Here is a 16,642-nt window from a genome sequence, read left to right on the forward strand (position 1 = left end):
GGTTTCATTCATCATTGTCACGAAAGAACAAGTGCTTATTGATCTGAGGGTAAAATTCAGCTGTTAAACAATCCCTTTACAATAAAGCGAAAACGGAAAGAAAGACAATTTTGCGTTACAGATAAGAGAGATAAAAACCTTAAAGATGAAAACTGAGCTTAATTTCCTATTATGTTAGCAAATAAAGATATGCAGAAAATGTACAGTATAAAACATCATAAAAAATAATTGCTCTATTTCTGTTGCTCTTCCTATAGTTTATTTTCTTAGTTACTAATTTCCTAATTTCAAGTCATAACCACAAATGTAACAAATCAATTAAATGTTCTGTTCCTCTTATTGTAATGGACTAAAATAGGCAAAAAATCCAAAGGATTTGAATTATTGCCAATTATTGTCTTATTGCCAATTTACTATGCAACATTCCTTTGGAAAATGATACATTACATAAAGATAACTGCAAGCTCAGCTTTTTTCTTTTCAATTCCGCTGGTCTAGACGTAAACACTAAGTCTACTTTCAGTGGCCACTTTATTAGATACACCTATATACTGTAGTGTCACACAGGAGCCCCCTTTTGTCACCTGAGGATCTTGGAGCAGTGGAGCATTTCTGCACACCGCTGCTGTACAAAGCTGCTGCTTTAGCACTTGTGGCCTTCCTGTTATCCGTAACAGTCTGGCCATTGTCCTCTGGCCTCTCTCATTAACACGGTGTTTTGAGCATCAGGACTGCTGCTGACTGGGTGCTTTTTGTTTATTACACAATTCTGTGAGCCTGGGATACAGTGCAGAGTGTGAAAATCCCAGGAGGGGAGCAGTTTCCGTCAAGCTGGAGTCCCCGTGTCTGGCACCAGTTACTCCATCATGTTTACAGTCACTTTGCTCACACATCATGCCCTGTGATGGACTGGCATCCCATTCAGGGCGTCTCCTGTATCAGGCCTTATGAGCAGTTGTGGAAGGATGGATGATTGGATGGATTTATAGATGGATGTTTGTTAGATGTTTGGAAATATGCTTAGAGAAGCATTACTACTGGTTGACAAATACATATTTGCAAATATGTAGATTTTGGATTTGGTAGTCTTAGTATTTTGTAAAAGTAAGCTTTTATTCTATTGGTGATTACTGAACACTTCCCATATTATATAATATAAAAATATATTTTAAAATATTTATTAGTTTTAAAAGAAAATGAATATTAAACAGTTACTATGCTGCTGCATTTGTACACGCCATCAGGTAACATGGACAAGATACAGAGCTGTATATGTCTGTATGAGTTCTATTAATAAGTGGTATAATTAAACAGCAATTATGTAATTTAGTCTTGCCATCCATTATTATTAAGGTAATTATCCTCAAAGCAACTGCGCTTTATTCACCTTGATTGTGAGTAAATCATAGCTGATTGTGACTAAACAAATCAGTCAGTTTGGTATTAGCCCTGTGATTCTGTGACTCATCAGCCGCCGCTGTGTATTAATCCAGCGGCAGATTTCCATAGTCACAGGCTGGGGTCGGCCCTGGGTTAATGCTCTCGGTTTGATAAGCGTTCAAATGAGTGGTTTCCCCAACTTTCCACGGGTGAGATTGCCTTTCATTATTCATATTTATTTATCCAAAGTTGCAATTACATCGAGTGAAGGTAAATATTAATCCGGCAGATCATTACCGGGCTTTGACTTAGCGTGCAATGCCAGCGTCCTGGATGCAGGGTCACCTTAAGATCAGGTGGTTAAACATTGGCGAGGGCAGACGCTCGTGCCAAAGTCCACCGTGCGCTACGGGGTGGGTTGTTCATGAGGAGGCAGCGGACGGGCGAGTGCGGGTGGGCAGCGTTCTCCTGGCAGCGAGAAGCCGTGACGACCAGCTGAAGGTGCGGGAGACACGCTATGCTGGGGCACCAGGTGTTGCCCGCTCAGCAGAAGGTCGGATACAACAGCCAAGGCCTTTCTGTAGGAAACATACTGTGTGTAATAGCTTTGGCAAACAAAACGCACATCTCCAGCTGACTGGCATCACCATAGTTACATTCACGGAGGCTTACTGCGTGCTGTCTCTGCCGTCTTCAGTGTTTATCGTGATAGTGAGATCATCTGCTTTCAATTCATACTGTAATACATCGTGCATGATATTAAAATCTCCGTTCTGTTGAGCCACTTCCTCTTCAGCGAGGTGGGACCGTCTTCTGTAGGATCCGTTCCTGTGGATGGCCTCTCTGCCTCATCGTCAGTAACCCACTAACCTTTTCCACTTCTTCTTGCTTTCTCTCTCCTGTTCCACCCCTATCCCCCAGTCCCTACCCTCCTGAATATTAGTTCCCATGTAACCGACAACTTTGCAAAAATTAGCTGGATTCCAGCGAGCGAGCACAAGGATGCAGAATTTTATGTTGCGTATAAGAATAACCGTAAGCTGATTTTTTCTTTCTTAATTTTGATATTGTGAAAGAGGTTAAAATGATACTGTTTCCATTATGCAGCCAATCGTCTGATGAGTCAGTTTATTTGTTTGATATGTGTATTTTCTGAGCATGGATAAGAAAATTAGACATCGACTAATGGCTTTATACATTATGGGATATCGTATCGTATGTTAACACTGCTGACTTGGCTGAAGCAAAACTGGAACGATTAGGAAGGAAATCATCCTCAGTGTTTTGTGCATGTGTGTGCAGCTAGTGTCATGACACATGATCATTCCTGACTGTGCACCTTCTGTAGGTGAAGGTAACTGGAAGATCTCAGAGGCAGTAAACACCTCTAGGAACTTCCACATCATTCAAGGGCTCGAACCCGGGACCGTGTACACTGTGCGCCTTTTGACTAAGAACTGGGTCGATAATTCTAGTATTTTTGAAGATGTTATCAAGACCAGGGGGAAAGGTGAGATGATGAGGGACTGTGCTTGAAAAGGAAGAAAGGAACAAAATGAACTGATATGTAAGAAGCACGCTAAAATGAAATGACAGACATCTTATTCAAAACCGGTCTATGATATTAGCATGAAATCAATTTGATGAAAATAAGTTGAATTGTGAGAGAATGTCCTAGAATGTTCAGTTCTCGTTTGTTAGTTATTCATGCTCTGTCTTTCTTTGACACTAGCCCCAAGTTTGCCCCTCTTGAATAAACCAGCTTGTTATAGATATTTGTTGTTAGTGGGACAATGTTTTACGTCGTTCTAAGTATTCTGCCTGCTAGTTAAAGCCAGACAGGACATGGTGAATGTCTGACAAGGTTAAGGCTGATTGTAATCAAGGTGTTTTCTCTTCAACAGGTCTGGCCAGCATTCACGGAGGCATATCCACACAAAGCTGGTTTATTGGGTTAATGTGCGCGGTGGCTTTTCTTACACTTACGGTCCTAATCGCCTGCTTCATCAACAGAAATAAAGGGGGCAAATATTCTGGTAAGTGCTCTTTTTTTTTTTACAGAAAACTCATTACCAGTGAAAGGCAGTTTCCCCTGTATGAGATATGGAAATCCATATAGGAGCTTTCCCCGTTAAAGCTGACCAAAAAGAAAATCATAGCGGTACTTCAGGACCTCTCTGGATCGTTGTCTTCCTTTCTTGCCGTTACAGTGTTATTTGGAATTCCAATTACTAAAAGAACCACATCAACAATGTACAAGGACATCGGAGGTCACAGACCAAATAGGGGAAGGCGCAGATGAAAACACATTTAGCCATTTAGTTCCTTTAGCTCCCCTGGGATCTTCTGAAGGCCTGACTTTGTGTTAGAGCTTCTGCTCCTTATCTGGAGTCTCTGAGTCTTACCGCTTTACATTCAAACTTTATAACCTGGAATGTGAGAGACCAGGAGTCAGAGCAAAAGCTGAGATGTGCTGCACTGCTCACTCGCCACTAGTATCAAATAGTACAGTGACATAACAAAAACGAAAGTCATCCTTTGCCTTTCAGAAGCTGGCAAAAAAAAACTCTCCTCACCTCCTGCTTTTCCCTCCCTTCAAAAAAGTCATTCGTTATATACGTGTGTGTGTGTGTGTGTGTATTTATATATATACACACTTAAGCTAAAGCAATACAGCTTAACTTAATAGCCTCGTGTAACTTAATCCTGGAGGGATTCAACCAAATAGCAGTTTTGGAGGAATGAAAACTATCCATACAATTCTGCGAATATCTATAATCCTCAGAATGCCTGGGGGTTATGAATGGGAGCCACTACAGAAATGTGACAGTGTACATCGCATATCATTTGACAAGATGCATGTCTCTTATTATGACTTATCATGAGACATTGTTGATTTTCTGAATGCTTCTCTTCTGCACTGTGTAGTCAAGGAAAAGGAGGACCTGCACCCAGACGTAGAGTCACAGGGCATGAATGATGACACATTCTGCGAATACAGGTATATGGACTTTATTTTGACTCTTGTCCATCACATGTGTTACTGCTGCATTTTCCATAATCTAATTCATGGGCTTCTCATTGTGAAGCAAACCTAATGTGCATCAATTTGTCAAAGGAGCAACACAAGCATAATCACGCGAGACACATTATGGGAGCCGTTTACATGTAGGTGCTAAACAACATTTTGTTGTTTACACATCAGAAATGTAGCTATTTTTTTGTGATTGTTAATCCATAGACTGTGGCAGCAGAGCATTAGGAGATCTGAGATTTTAACCCTTTACCTTTAGCTGATGGCTGTGTGAATTGCGGGACCACAATCAGCGTAAGTGGAAAGCTCACATCTCCAGAACATGTAGGTCACCACTGCAGCAATCATGTCCATCACGTCCATAACACAGAGGGAGGCCAACATCAAAACTGCAGAGCTGGGGGCTGCACTGAGAGCTGGACTCTGCTCTTTGCAGGAATTAAGAGATACAATTTGCGCTTGGGGGTGGCATGGTGGCGCGGTGGTTGGCACTGTCCCCTGGCACTGTTTGAGTCTCTGCCATGGCTCCATGTGTGTGGAGTTTGTTTGTTCTCCCTGTGTTGCCGTGGGGTTACGTCAGGATAGGCTCCAGACCGCCACTACCCTGAATAGGGCAAGTGGTTTCAGAAAATGGATGGATGTGTACTTTATGTACTTCCAAGCCCCAGTCTTTGTGGTATGGACATATAAACCTTTGGTGAGCTTAAGTGAGCTGATATCCTGAATGTTTTGGTCCTCCCAGTTTGAAAAAAAAAAAACATTAATTGCACATGTGTTGCAGCTGACTGTCAGGTTTCTAAGGGCTTCAGTGATGCTGTTAGCTTGTTAGCCAAGGAACCCCCGTTCCTTCATGCCCCGAACCCAAGGTCTTCCCCAGTAGTCTCAGTGAGAGTGTTAACGGTTAGACATGACTACGCCGAGGTAACATTTAACTTCCTTCTTCCTTGGCATGTGTCCCCACAGTGACAATGACGAGAAGCCGCTGAAGGGCAGCCTGCGCTCTCTCGATGGGGACATAAAGGCCACAGACAGCGGGGACAGCCTGGTGGACTACGGGGACGAGGATGGACAGTTCAATGAGGACGGCTCATTCATCGGCGAGTATGCGGGGCGCAAGGCGCGGGAGTCTATGGAAGTTAAAGGGACTGCTCCAATCAGCGCGTGAGGACAGGAGTGTTAAGATCCATCCCTAGGACACCACTGTGATGTCATTTGTGGATGGAAGTATGAAATAATTGGCTTCATCTATGCGGAGGACTGAAAGTCCACACAGAAGTTAAGATGGTGCCTTCAGCCCATCTCCACCTTGATTCTATGTGGCTCAGTGCCTGTTTATTGTTAAAGATTTGCGATCATTCCTAAATTTATATATTTCAGTGGCTTTTTTATATCACTGTAAAACTTTAGGTTGCTGACTGCTTTTTTGAATGCAGCAACTCTTTGTATTTCAGTCATATGTACAAAATAAAAAGACACATTTCCGTGCAAAGTGTGGTTTCTCACGCAGCTTCTCAAGCCAGCGTTTCTCTGTATAACCGCATGCAGGTGTTCTGTGCATATGTGTGTTTGTGTTCTTCATTCGCCAAGGATATTGTTGCATTTTATATTTGAGGTACAGACTTTACCTGCAGTTTTATAGTATATTAAACCATGTACATACTCAAGTATTTCTTGTTTAACTATCTTCACACACGCTTGAAAAATTGGTAGGGAATGTGTTAGGATTGATAATTAAACCGAATTGTAGTCAAACAAAATAGACTTCATCTTGGGCTTGTGAAGATCATTGTATCATAAACATATACTGTAAATTTACGTGGTGCCTTCATTTTTTATATAATCTTCACATTTTATTTTTGTGCAGTTTTGCCATTATAAACACATCAGTTATGACATCATACATTCAGAGAAGACATTAGCTATATATCCGACCCAAGATACTAGTTCCAAGCTAAGTAAGCATTATATTACAGTTATCAGCATACAGTAGTTAATTAATGGGAAGCATTGAAAAGCACACAAATGTTAAGAAATAGTATAATATTGTGACAATGATGCATTGTTCTTTTTAATTAGCCATCTTTATCAGTCTGCAGTGAAAAAAAGAGCTGAGGTCATATTGCCTAAAATGACCTTTTTAACTGTGCTTGTACTATATTAATTCAACATCCTTCCATATCAGTTTTATCAATTTCATTCTAGTTTGGGTGGTAAAACTAAAAAACTGCTGATACGGAGGCCTCAGGGAAGGAATATCAGGAGCAAAATGTCAGCTTGCAGTTAGACGAATGTTTATATAATTACTGCCTTTTTTGTTATGGGGAGTAACATGTCTAACGCATGGTAGTGGTATCACTGAATTACTGTTTGTAATTGGTCATCATCTAAAAACAATATTCATGATGCATGGAGTAGTGTAGTAAGATTAATGAACAAAAAGTGTATGCTTTCCACTAATAAACATTCATAAAGTGAAAGTCTGTACTTCCAAATATCACTCCTATGGATTTATACTTGGCAGTTGAAAGGAAGGAATGTGATTATTTTTCCTTGTACCTAAGGATGTGCAAAGAGATGTTTGTTTTTTTTAACTTTCTTAACTGGTAATACCTGAAGAATGTGATAGAAATAAAGATGAAATAATGTAGCAAGTGAGTTTGTATTACTGTCATTTGATGTCAGCCAGAAAAATGCATGCGATTCTTCTACGTTCTGTTGAAAGTTACACTCTACTGAAATGTTGCGAGGTGAGATCGATTAATCAGACAATATGGATTTGGCAGCGTTTTACTCTACATCATAAAAATGCAACAGTTCAGCTTTTGTTTGAAAACGTTGAATTTGCAAAAAAAAAAATGTATAAAGAAACAAAGCAACTCAACGTTTCAGCTATCCACCCTCTAAGACACCACTATCAAAAGCTACAAGTTAAATGAGTAACAAACAGCCCTGCAGTTGTTCTGCTGTAATTTAATTTTCACCAAGTTCCTTTGCAGAAAAGCTTTGGCCTCTGTATTCAGTCAAGCTAAAGATGGACGAATTGAAAACAGAAAGGTCACTCTCAATGAAACAGGATGTCGAAAACCCTGTAAGACTTGAGGGAACATTTTCAAGTAAGAAGCCTGAAAACGAATTCACCTAAATCACCTTGAACATTATAAATAACATAAAACTCAGGTCAAACTAGGCATTTCCCTCTACGGCCCCAATGAAAGCTCACCTTGTGAAACGCTAGAAGAACTGGTGAGTTAAAATGCAGGAGGAATATGAGCAACTCTGTCCCATAAATCTGTGCCCCCAGCGGCTGGTAACAGGGCTGCTCTCAGCTTCCAGCTCGCATCCTTAATGGCGTATTTAACTATATTTGGTGCATAAGGGAGCAAAGGTCCAGGTCTGGACTTTTTGGTTCCAATCGTTACCATCTGCACATCTCAGGAAGCCGTGAAAGTCTGACCATCGTGTAAAAGAGAAAGAAAGCTAGAATGTCTACTTTATTATATACTTCTCTTCTTCCACTGGAGACAACTGCCATTTAATACAAATTTCAATTCTGGAATAAGAAGTTTAAACAAAATGAATGAAATCTCTCACCTAATAATAATTTCTTTACATAAAATTTTCAGCTGCCAAATTTTGTATTGCTTAACTATAACACTATATTGCACATTCTTATTTGAATAAGGATAGTGATTTCATTTTTGAACCAAAGTATGATTTCTTTTGTACTTGTAAAAAATGTTTTATCATTACCTTGAACTTGTATCAAGTTTAACATTGACCCATTATTGTCTGTATATTGACATCTATTTGTGAAGTTAAGTAGTTGAATTTGTCTTTAATGAAGGCTAATTACGAAAAACAACACAAATGTAATATAGGTTCATTGTGTTCTTTCTGTTGATGTAATGTGTTGCTGTTTTGAAGTAATAAAATTATATTCCATCAAAATGGAGTTAATAGCTTTGCTTTTATAAATCAAATAATTAAACATTATTCTACTAGACATTTCCTCTGGCTGGCGACTTATGAGAATAAGTTGCCAGAACTTATGAGATTTTTTCCATAGAGATTGCACTGTGTATTACTTACTTGCTAGTGTATATTAGCCATGCTGATAGCAGCGCGGTTTGTCACCTCGCTTCCCCAGCGCTGTTGTTTATCCCGACACAGTACAGTACTTGTGAAGTTTGCACGTTCTCACAAATGTTCCAGTGGATTTCCTCTGGTATGTTAATGCCTTTAGTCTACCCTTAGAGGGTGTGTGTGTGTATATGGTGTGTGGCTGTGCATTATGTATATGTTATACATTATGTATATAATATATATTATTTAGATGTTGTGGGGACCATTTTTTGGTGCCCATATGGCGAAACTCAATTTTGAAAAAAATCTGTGACTGCAATCAAAAAAACTTAAAATGCCAAAAGTCTTGTATTTTGTTTGGTTACTTTTGGTTAAGGTTAGGGCTGGGTTAAGGTTGTCACTGTTGGGGTTAGGGTTTTGCCCATAGAAATAAATGGATGGTTCACATAAAGAAATGAATACAAACATGTGTGTGTGTCTGTGTATGTGTGCGTGTGCGCCCCCCTTGAATTCTGGCATGTGCTCCCCTCCTGGCCTGCATCCGATAAGTGGTTCTGGGATAATGAATAATCCCCCAGGTTAAAAGGATTCTCCTCCACCAAGCCAGGCCGAGCCTCACACAGCCACAGCGGAGCCCATGCAGCCTGGGAATGAGCTGCTGTCCAGCGGCTCTGGATGACGATAAGATCACTGCCTGGTGCAGCCCAGTAATCTGCACCTGTTCGGGAATAGAAATGCTCCCTGATTCCTGGTAATTCAATAGCTTCCAAATCTGATTGGGGTGTTTATCCGCAAGGAACATCATCAGCGAAGCGTGAGACGAGACCCCAAGCACGGCGGCGTCGCCTCTCATTTCTTCTCGAGCGCCGTTCTCCCAGGATCGATGTATTTAGCACAAGCAGTGGGTCCTTCCTCCGACAGCTCCGAGGCGGGAATGTAGGCCACCAAAAAAGCCGCTGGACAGGGTCCCTACGGGGAGGGACAGATGGGTTCTGTTCTGTCCCACTGTAATCAAGGCGAGTCTCGGGGCGGAACTTTGCAGTTTACACTTAATCCGACAGGGTGTCTCGGGAGGACCTTGCCTGACATGGACACACTTACTCCACATACATATAGTTAGACGGAATTCAATCATACACAGAAACTAAAAATGAAACGGTGCCTCATTTGCCATTTGTAGAAACACACTAGAAAGCTTCTTTCACATCTTGCTCATCTTTGAGACAGAGACACAAATATATAGGTTAGCGCACAGCTAGGGGTTCGAGTGCAGGGCCAGCTGGCCTGCAGCATATATATATATAGAATGGCTCCCCTATATGCAGAATAGAATACAAAGATAGAATAGAATAGAATAGAATAGAATACCTCCTTTAGACATTGAATAGAATGCAAAGATAGAATGCCACCCATATACACTGAATATAAAACGTATATACATAAACAAAGAATATGCACAATATATGAACAAATGTATTGGGACACCTGGCTATTACACCTAAAGGAACTTGTATGACACCCCATTATAAATCCATAGGCGTCAGTATGGAGCTGGTCCCCCCTTTGCAGTTATAACAGCTGCCTCTCTTCTGGGGAGGCTTTCCACAAGTTTATGTGTCTGTGGGAATTTTTGCCCATTCATCCACAAGAGCATTTGTGAGGTCAGGTATTGATGTTGGACATAAAGGCCTGGCTCACAATCTCCTTTCTAGTTCATCCCAAAGGTGTTTGATGGGGTTGAGGTCAGGGCTCTGTGTGGGCCGGTCAAGTTCTTCCACACCAAACTCACCCAACCATGTCTTTATGGGCCATGCATTCAGCACTGGGGCACAGTCATGCTGGAACAGAAAAGGGCCTCCCCAAACTATATAATCGTCCACAATGAGACCACGTTTCTACTGCTCCAGAGTCCAGTGGTGGTCTGCTTTACACCACTCCATCCGACGTTTGGTGACATAAGGCTTGAATGCAGCTGCTCAGCCATGGAAGCCCCTTCCATGAAGCTCATAGTGCACAGCTTGTTCAGGGGTTAATACCAGAGGAAGTTTGAAAGTGCAGTTATTAAGTCAACAAAACATTGGCAACTTTTACAAACTATGTGCCTCAGCACTGAGTAACCCAGCTTTGTTACTCTTTGTGGTCTGCCACTCAGCTGAGTTTTTCTTGTTCCTATACACTTCCACTTTGCAATAATATCACTTACAGTAGACCGCGGAACATCTAGCAGGGAAGAATTTCACAAACTGACTTACTGCAAACGTGGCACGCTATGGCAGTACCATGCTTGAATTCACTTGGCTCAACAGAACAACACAACCCATTCTTTCACAAATGTTTGTTAACCTGACTGCATGACTAGGTGCTTGATATTATACAGCTGTGGCAATGGGTCTGACTGAAACACCTGAATTCAGTTACTGAGAGGTAATACTCTTGTCCATACACTGCATGTATAAATTACCTCGCTTATAGGTAGCATTGAATACATACAGGGAGAGCCTCCCTTACACTAAGAACAGACTGCATACATTGGATGCTACCCCTATATGTAGAATAGAATACGTACTGTATATAGAATACCTCCCCATAAGTGGAATACAATTAGGGCTGGGACGATTATTCGACGTAAACGACGATGTCGATTATAAAAATGCGTTGACGTGGAATTTTAATGTCAATGCGTTGTGTAAAACTACGTAAATGTTTTCTAACTGCAATGCAAGTGATAAGCTAAGCATATTGTTAGGGAAAGTACTTTATCCCCTTGGGAGCACTGGCCAATCATGTAGCACTTCTCTCATAAATAACTGAGACGTCTCCTACCACCCTGAAAAAAAGGAAATTTGCCTCCGTACAGCAGAATATATACATAGAATTCCTCCCCATTCGTAGAGCAGAATACATATGTAGAATTCCTCCCCATTCGTAGAGCAGAATACATATGTAGAATACCTCCTTCCCCATATGTAGAATAGAATAAATGCATAGAATACCTTCTCATTTGTAGAACAGAATACACCCTCTCCCTGGGTTACAGTGGGGTTACATTCTGACAAACCTATCATAAGGGGAAGATATTGTAAGGCAAAAATGCATTTTAATACAGTACACCTAACCTCAAACATCATAGCCTAGCCTAGCCTACCTCAAACATGCTTAGGACACGTACATTAGCCTACAGTTGGGCAAAATCATTAACACAAATGCTCATTTATTTAAAAAGTGTTGAATATCTCATGTTATTTATTGAACAATGTACTGAAAGTAAAAATATCTGCCTACCGTAAGGTCGAAATATTGTAACACAGATCATCGTAACCCGTGGAATGTCTGTACATGCGTAGAAACCTCCTCTTATGTTAAAGGTCCACGGGGACAGATAGTACGATTACAACAGCTCCCTAAGCAGTGTCACTATGACAGTACCAGAAGTAGGATGCACATCATTTTATGCTGAAAAGGACTTATATGCAGATAATTCATGATGATGGGATTCCTATCTGAGTTTCCTTAAAATAACATTTAAATCCCACTGGTAACAATTACACAGTTGAGGAATCAAGGTGAAATTTGCTGTTGGCAGCTGTAGTCTCACGGCATTTTATTACAGGAAGCATATTAGGTCCGATCACAATTTCCCTGCACAGTGCGTATGACATGTGTCTGCACCTGAGTCCCTCGTGTGGGGACCGTCGCATTGCATGTGTTGTGTGGGGCTCAATGACAGCGCAGCAGATGCTCTGTGGATATGTTGGTGTTGCGGAGATGAAGATGGATGATCAGGAGGATCAGTAACTTAGAAATGTTACATTATGACAAACGTCTCTTTTATTTGCCAACAGTATTTAGTCGTTACGGTGCTTCTGGAATGGTATCTTTTCCTTATTTTTGACTGATTGAAGTAAATATTATTTGATTTAATTCAGTCATCAGGGGGGTGTTCCACGAAGCAGGATTAAGGGAAAGTCTGACTTATTTCGACAAGTCTTGCTCATTTAAATGGGAGTTCCATTCCATCCACGTGTCTTAAATGAATCCTTGCTGAGCTAACATGGTAAATTAGGCAAGTGAACAAGTCTGCTCCAGACCAGTGGCCTGTACTACGAAGCGGGGTTACTGGCTTATCGAGGTAAGTTGTCGGATTTAAGGTAGTCTGGGCAAAATGTAAGTGAACGAATATGAAGTCCATTTAAACTGTGGTACCTTAAATCTGACAAGTTACCCCGATAAGCCAGTAACCCCGCTTCGTAGTACAGGCCACAGGTTAACTGTTTCGCTTCATTAAGCTTTGTCTCAAAGAACATCCGAAGTGTGGGAACAGATTCCCAAAAGATCGTTCCATTGGACGAAATTCGGTGCTCTCACTACTCATGTCATGTGATCAATATAGTAAAACCTTTAAAAATCACATCTCAGCATTCCAAAATAATTAAAATAAAAACATACCCATATTAAAAAGGTTAAATATGAAATGCAATGACTGAAAAAGAAAAAAAAAAACGTTGAAATAATATGAACAGGAAGATATTTTTATATTTTGTTTTGTCAGTCTACTTTGAAAGTTTATTAGTAAAAAGCAAAGACAAGATACGGTTATGAGAAAGACCTTGGTGTGTATGTTGATGCTTCCATGTCTCATTCTCGCCAGTGCGGGGAAGCAATAAAAAAGGCCAATAGGATGTTGGGGTATATCTCCAGGTGTGTGGAGTTTAAGTCAAGGGAGGTAATGCTAAGATTATACAATTCCTTGGTGAGACCTCACCTAGAATATTGTGTGCAGGTTTGGTCACCATATCTTAAAAAGGACATTGCGGCCTTAGAAAAGGTGCAGCGTAGGGCCACAAGAATGATTCCTGGTCTTAGAGGAATGTCATACGAGGAAAGATTAGTTGAGCTAAATCTGTTCAGCCTCAAGCAAAGGAGACTGAGGGGGGACATGATCCAGGTCTATAAGATTCTAACAGGTTTGGATGCTGTTCAACCGAATAGTTACTTCAGCATTAGTTCCAATACAAGAACTCGTGGCCATAGGTGGAAATTAGCGGGAGAACATTTCAAACTGGATTTAAGGAAGCACTTCTTTACACAGCGTGTAGTCAGAGTATGGAATAGTCTTCCTGATAACGTAGTGCAAGCTGAATCCTTGGGTTCCTATAAATCAGAGCTAGATAAGATTTTAACAACTCTGAGCTGTTAGTTAAGTTCTCCCCAAGCGAGCTCGATGGGCCAAATGGCCTCCTCTCGCTTGTATAGTTCTTATGTTCTTATTTTTGCAGAACATTTCGCAAATGAAAGTATTTCACAGAGATCAAATAATACAGACTAACATTGCACAGTAAGAATGACATGTGAACCCAGAAGGTTCCCCGTTGGCTATGGGGATCAAACCAGGAACTTCCTCGGTGTAAGGCAACAGCACAAACCACTGTACCACTAAATGCTAAATGTACCACTGTGCCACTTGTAACATTTCCATAACTTACGCATTTAGTCAGTCTGTAATTCTGGCTTTATTTATGGCCACAGTATTGCCTTTTTTAGCAATTGCATCTTTGTATTCTTCATACAGGTCCATCATCAGCATTTGTTCTGCGGTGGAAAAATAACACTGCTGTCATTTTACAGGCTTTCCAGCTTATTTGATCGATCTATCGTTCATCCATTCATTTGGACTCCTTAATTATCTCGGGTGTGTGCACTAAGTGACTCAATGCAAGTCTGTCTTTTATGAGTCTTGATTAATTAAAGCTTAACTGCGTTAGTGGAACGACGTGAGGCTAAGTTTAGAGATGGAGCTTGTTTGAGTCTGACTTTTTCGGTAAAGTCTGGCTTTCTTTAGCTACTTTCATGGAATACCCCCTGTACTCTCTCATAGAGTAACTACTTTAAAGTGATTTTCTGATTGTAACATTAAGAAAACCTATGCTGTTGATCCAAATAAGGCAATATGATCACTATACCCATCCTTAATATAATAACAAATACACATACATCTGAAAAGTAATGATTATTTGATGAGTATGTAATTGACTATTGAGCATCAACAATTACATTACATTACATCCTTCACTGTAGAGGAATGAACTCAGTGTATCAAACTCATTCAAAGTAGAGCCAGTGAAAGTGAAGAGCATGATTCAGATGGAGAGAGTTAATTGAGCAGAAAAAGGACAGATTTCACTGAGAATTCACTTTGAATGGATTTCGCACGGCCAAGATCAATGATTAAATTTCAAGCGAATATCTAAATTGGCTGAGTCTTTTTGCATATATAGTGGTTATGATTAGGCAATATAAAATGACACAAAAATTTATAAAACTTGGTGTAATATGCATTAAAGTTGTTTAAAATTTCATTTTGAACAGCTTTTTAAAAGATATTTCATTTTTACTAAGCATTAATGCTAAATTATCAGTATTCTACAGAACGCAGTCACTAATTTATAAATGTACCTTTAAATCCTGGAATGGAGTATTAAAGATTAGTTCTTCTTGAGCAAGTCTTTTCAGCAAGTAGGTCTGATTCAGCGAGCCCTTTGATGGGGATAGTTTAATTAGCCTGTGTGTTTTGCATGCCACAGTGCTGAGCTTGCAGCCCCGTAACCATGAGTCCCATTCAGCACCACTGCAGCATTTGGTCACTCAAGTGGAGAAAAGCAGCAATAACTGATTGCTTGAATGAATCACCACAAACAGCTGCACGAAATATCTAAACAGCACAACATAAGCAAGGAACAAGGTGAAGCACAAGAAAGCGTAGCATTAGTGCTACAGCACAGCTTCTAACGGAAAATGGCAATTTCACCCAAATGATATATATAAATACATCAAATTCTGAAAGCTCAGCTTCAAAGTACTGCAAATCAAATGGAAGATATGTTCCAGCAAGATGTTATAGTGTTTACATGCATTTTTATTAACCTCTTAGTATGCAGAGTAAGATCCTGCCGTACCGTAAATATAGCAGACAGCTGCTTCCGGTGGGGATGCCTAAGTTCAGCTACTCCTGGTGGGTGGGAGGCTGTGGATGGCTTCCTTCAGATCCAATCAGGTCCTTATTGCTATACCACTGCGACAGTTTGTAGGTCATAAACCAATCGACCAATCATGTAAAAGGGTATATAAAGCGTTTTTTACAATCAAAATAATCATGGCCAACAGCATGAGTACTGAACACATCGAGATATCGGATGGCATTTTGGCAGATCGTTATACCTCCTTTAATTCACACATCAGCCACTGGTTTTCTGCAATAGGAGACAAACAGCTGATATGCATATACGTTTTATTAACTTGCGCTAATAGATGTTTATGAAGTATATATCTAACATCCTGGACTGGCATAGCCGCTTAAAATACTAGCTTTTCTTCAAAGGCACCATGTCTCCTAGGCTAACTTTCAAATAGCGGATTTCAAATAGGGGGTCAAAGGTTAATGGCCACTGAGAAAGCCACACACTGCGACACATTAGCTCCCTGCCCGCAGTGACATTTGTCATTTTGCACGAAGGACTCGTCGCCTGTCCCCTCAAGGCGAGCTCGCCACATCCGTCCTGCAACTGAGCTCAAATTGGTGCCTCACGTGATATTCGCAGCATGACAGAGAAGATACTTTTTACTGCAACGGACTTCTGGAACCGCCGTACGATTAAAGGGAAAACTGCTGTATTAAACGAATTCTTCTCTAATGGATTTGAAAATAAAACAAATGGAAATCAAACAGAAAAGGAACATTTTATAAGGTTTACTGGTAACACTTTACTTGAGGGGGCTCTTAGGAGTAAGTCAGTTGTTACTGAAGTATAAATCATGAACAAATATAGTAACTACTTGAGATAAGATGCATCATTATTCATTAATGATGAACGAACATAATATCAGTATTTCACTTGTATTATTCATCACTTGTTCCTTCAGTAGTTCCTTAGTTGTTCCTTCAGTAGTTCACAAAGATTTTACAGAATTCACAGATATAGTAACAAATATAGGAACTGCTCGGGATAAAAGATGCATCATGATTCATTAATGATGAACAGTACATTGCTTATATTAATCGGTATTTGCTCCTTCAGTACTTCACAAAGTTTTAGATAATTAACAGACATAGTAAAAATATACACTGCGCGGCCAAAAAAAAGTTGCCAT

The 16,642-nt window shown here is 40.3% G+C and overlaps 1 protein-coding gene across 8 annotated transcripts in view; it reads left to right on the top strand.

The window, feature by feature from the left end:
• Positions 1 to 8,362, top strand: part of chl1b (cell adhesion molecule L1-like b) — a 58,760-nt gene extending 50,398 nt beyond the window's left edge. For 6 of the 8 annotated variants that reach the window (XM_023793994.2, XM_023794000.2, XM_023793996.2 and 3 more), the window contains 5 exons: positions 2,302 to 2,415; positions 2,729 to 2,890; positions 3,285 to 3,416; positions 4,309 to 4,381; positions 5,378 to 8,362. In XM_023793994.2, the coding sequence (XP_023649762.1) occupies positions 2,302 to 2,415; positions 2,729 to 2,890; positions 3,285 to 3,416; positions 4,309 to 4,381; positions 5,378 to 5,579 (683 nt within the window). In that variant the 3' untranslated portion in view covers positions 5,580 to 8,362. The remainder of the gene's footprint in view (positions 1 to 2,301; positions 2,416 to 2,728; positions 2,891 to 3,284; positions 3,417 to 4,308; positions 4,382 to 5,377) is intronic. The other 2 variants (XM_023794001.2, XM_072714996.1) reach the window with 1 other exon arrangement.
• The last annotated feature ends 8,280 nt before the right edge of the window (positions 8,363 to 16,642 follow it).

The sequence above is a fragment of the Paramormyrops kingsleyae genome, chromosome 8 (assembly GCF_048594095.1).
Source record: "Paramormyrops kingsleyae isolate MSU_618 chromosome 8, PKINGS_0.4, whole genome shotgun sequence".
NCBI lineage: Eukaryota > Metazoa > Chordata > Actinopteri > Osteoglossiformes > Mormyridae > Paramormyrops > Paramormyrops kingsleyae.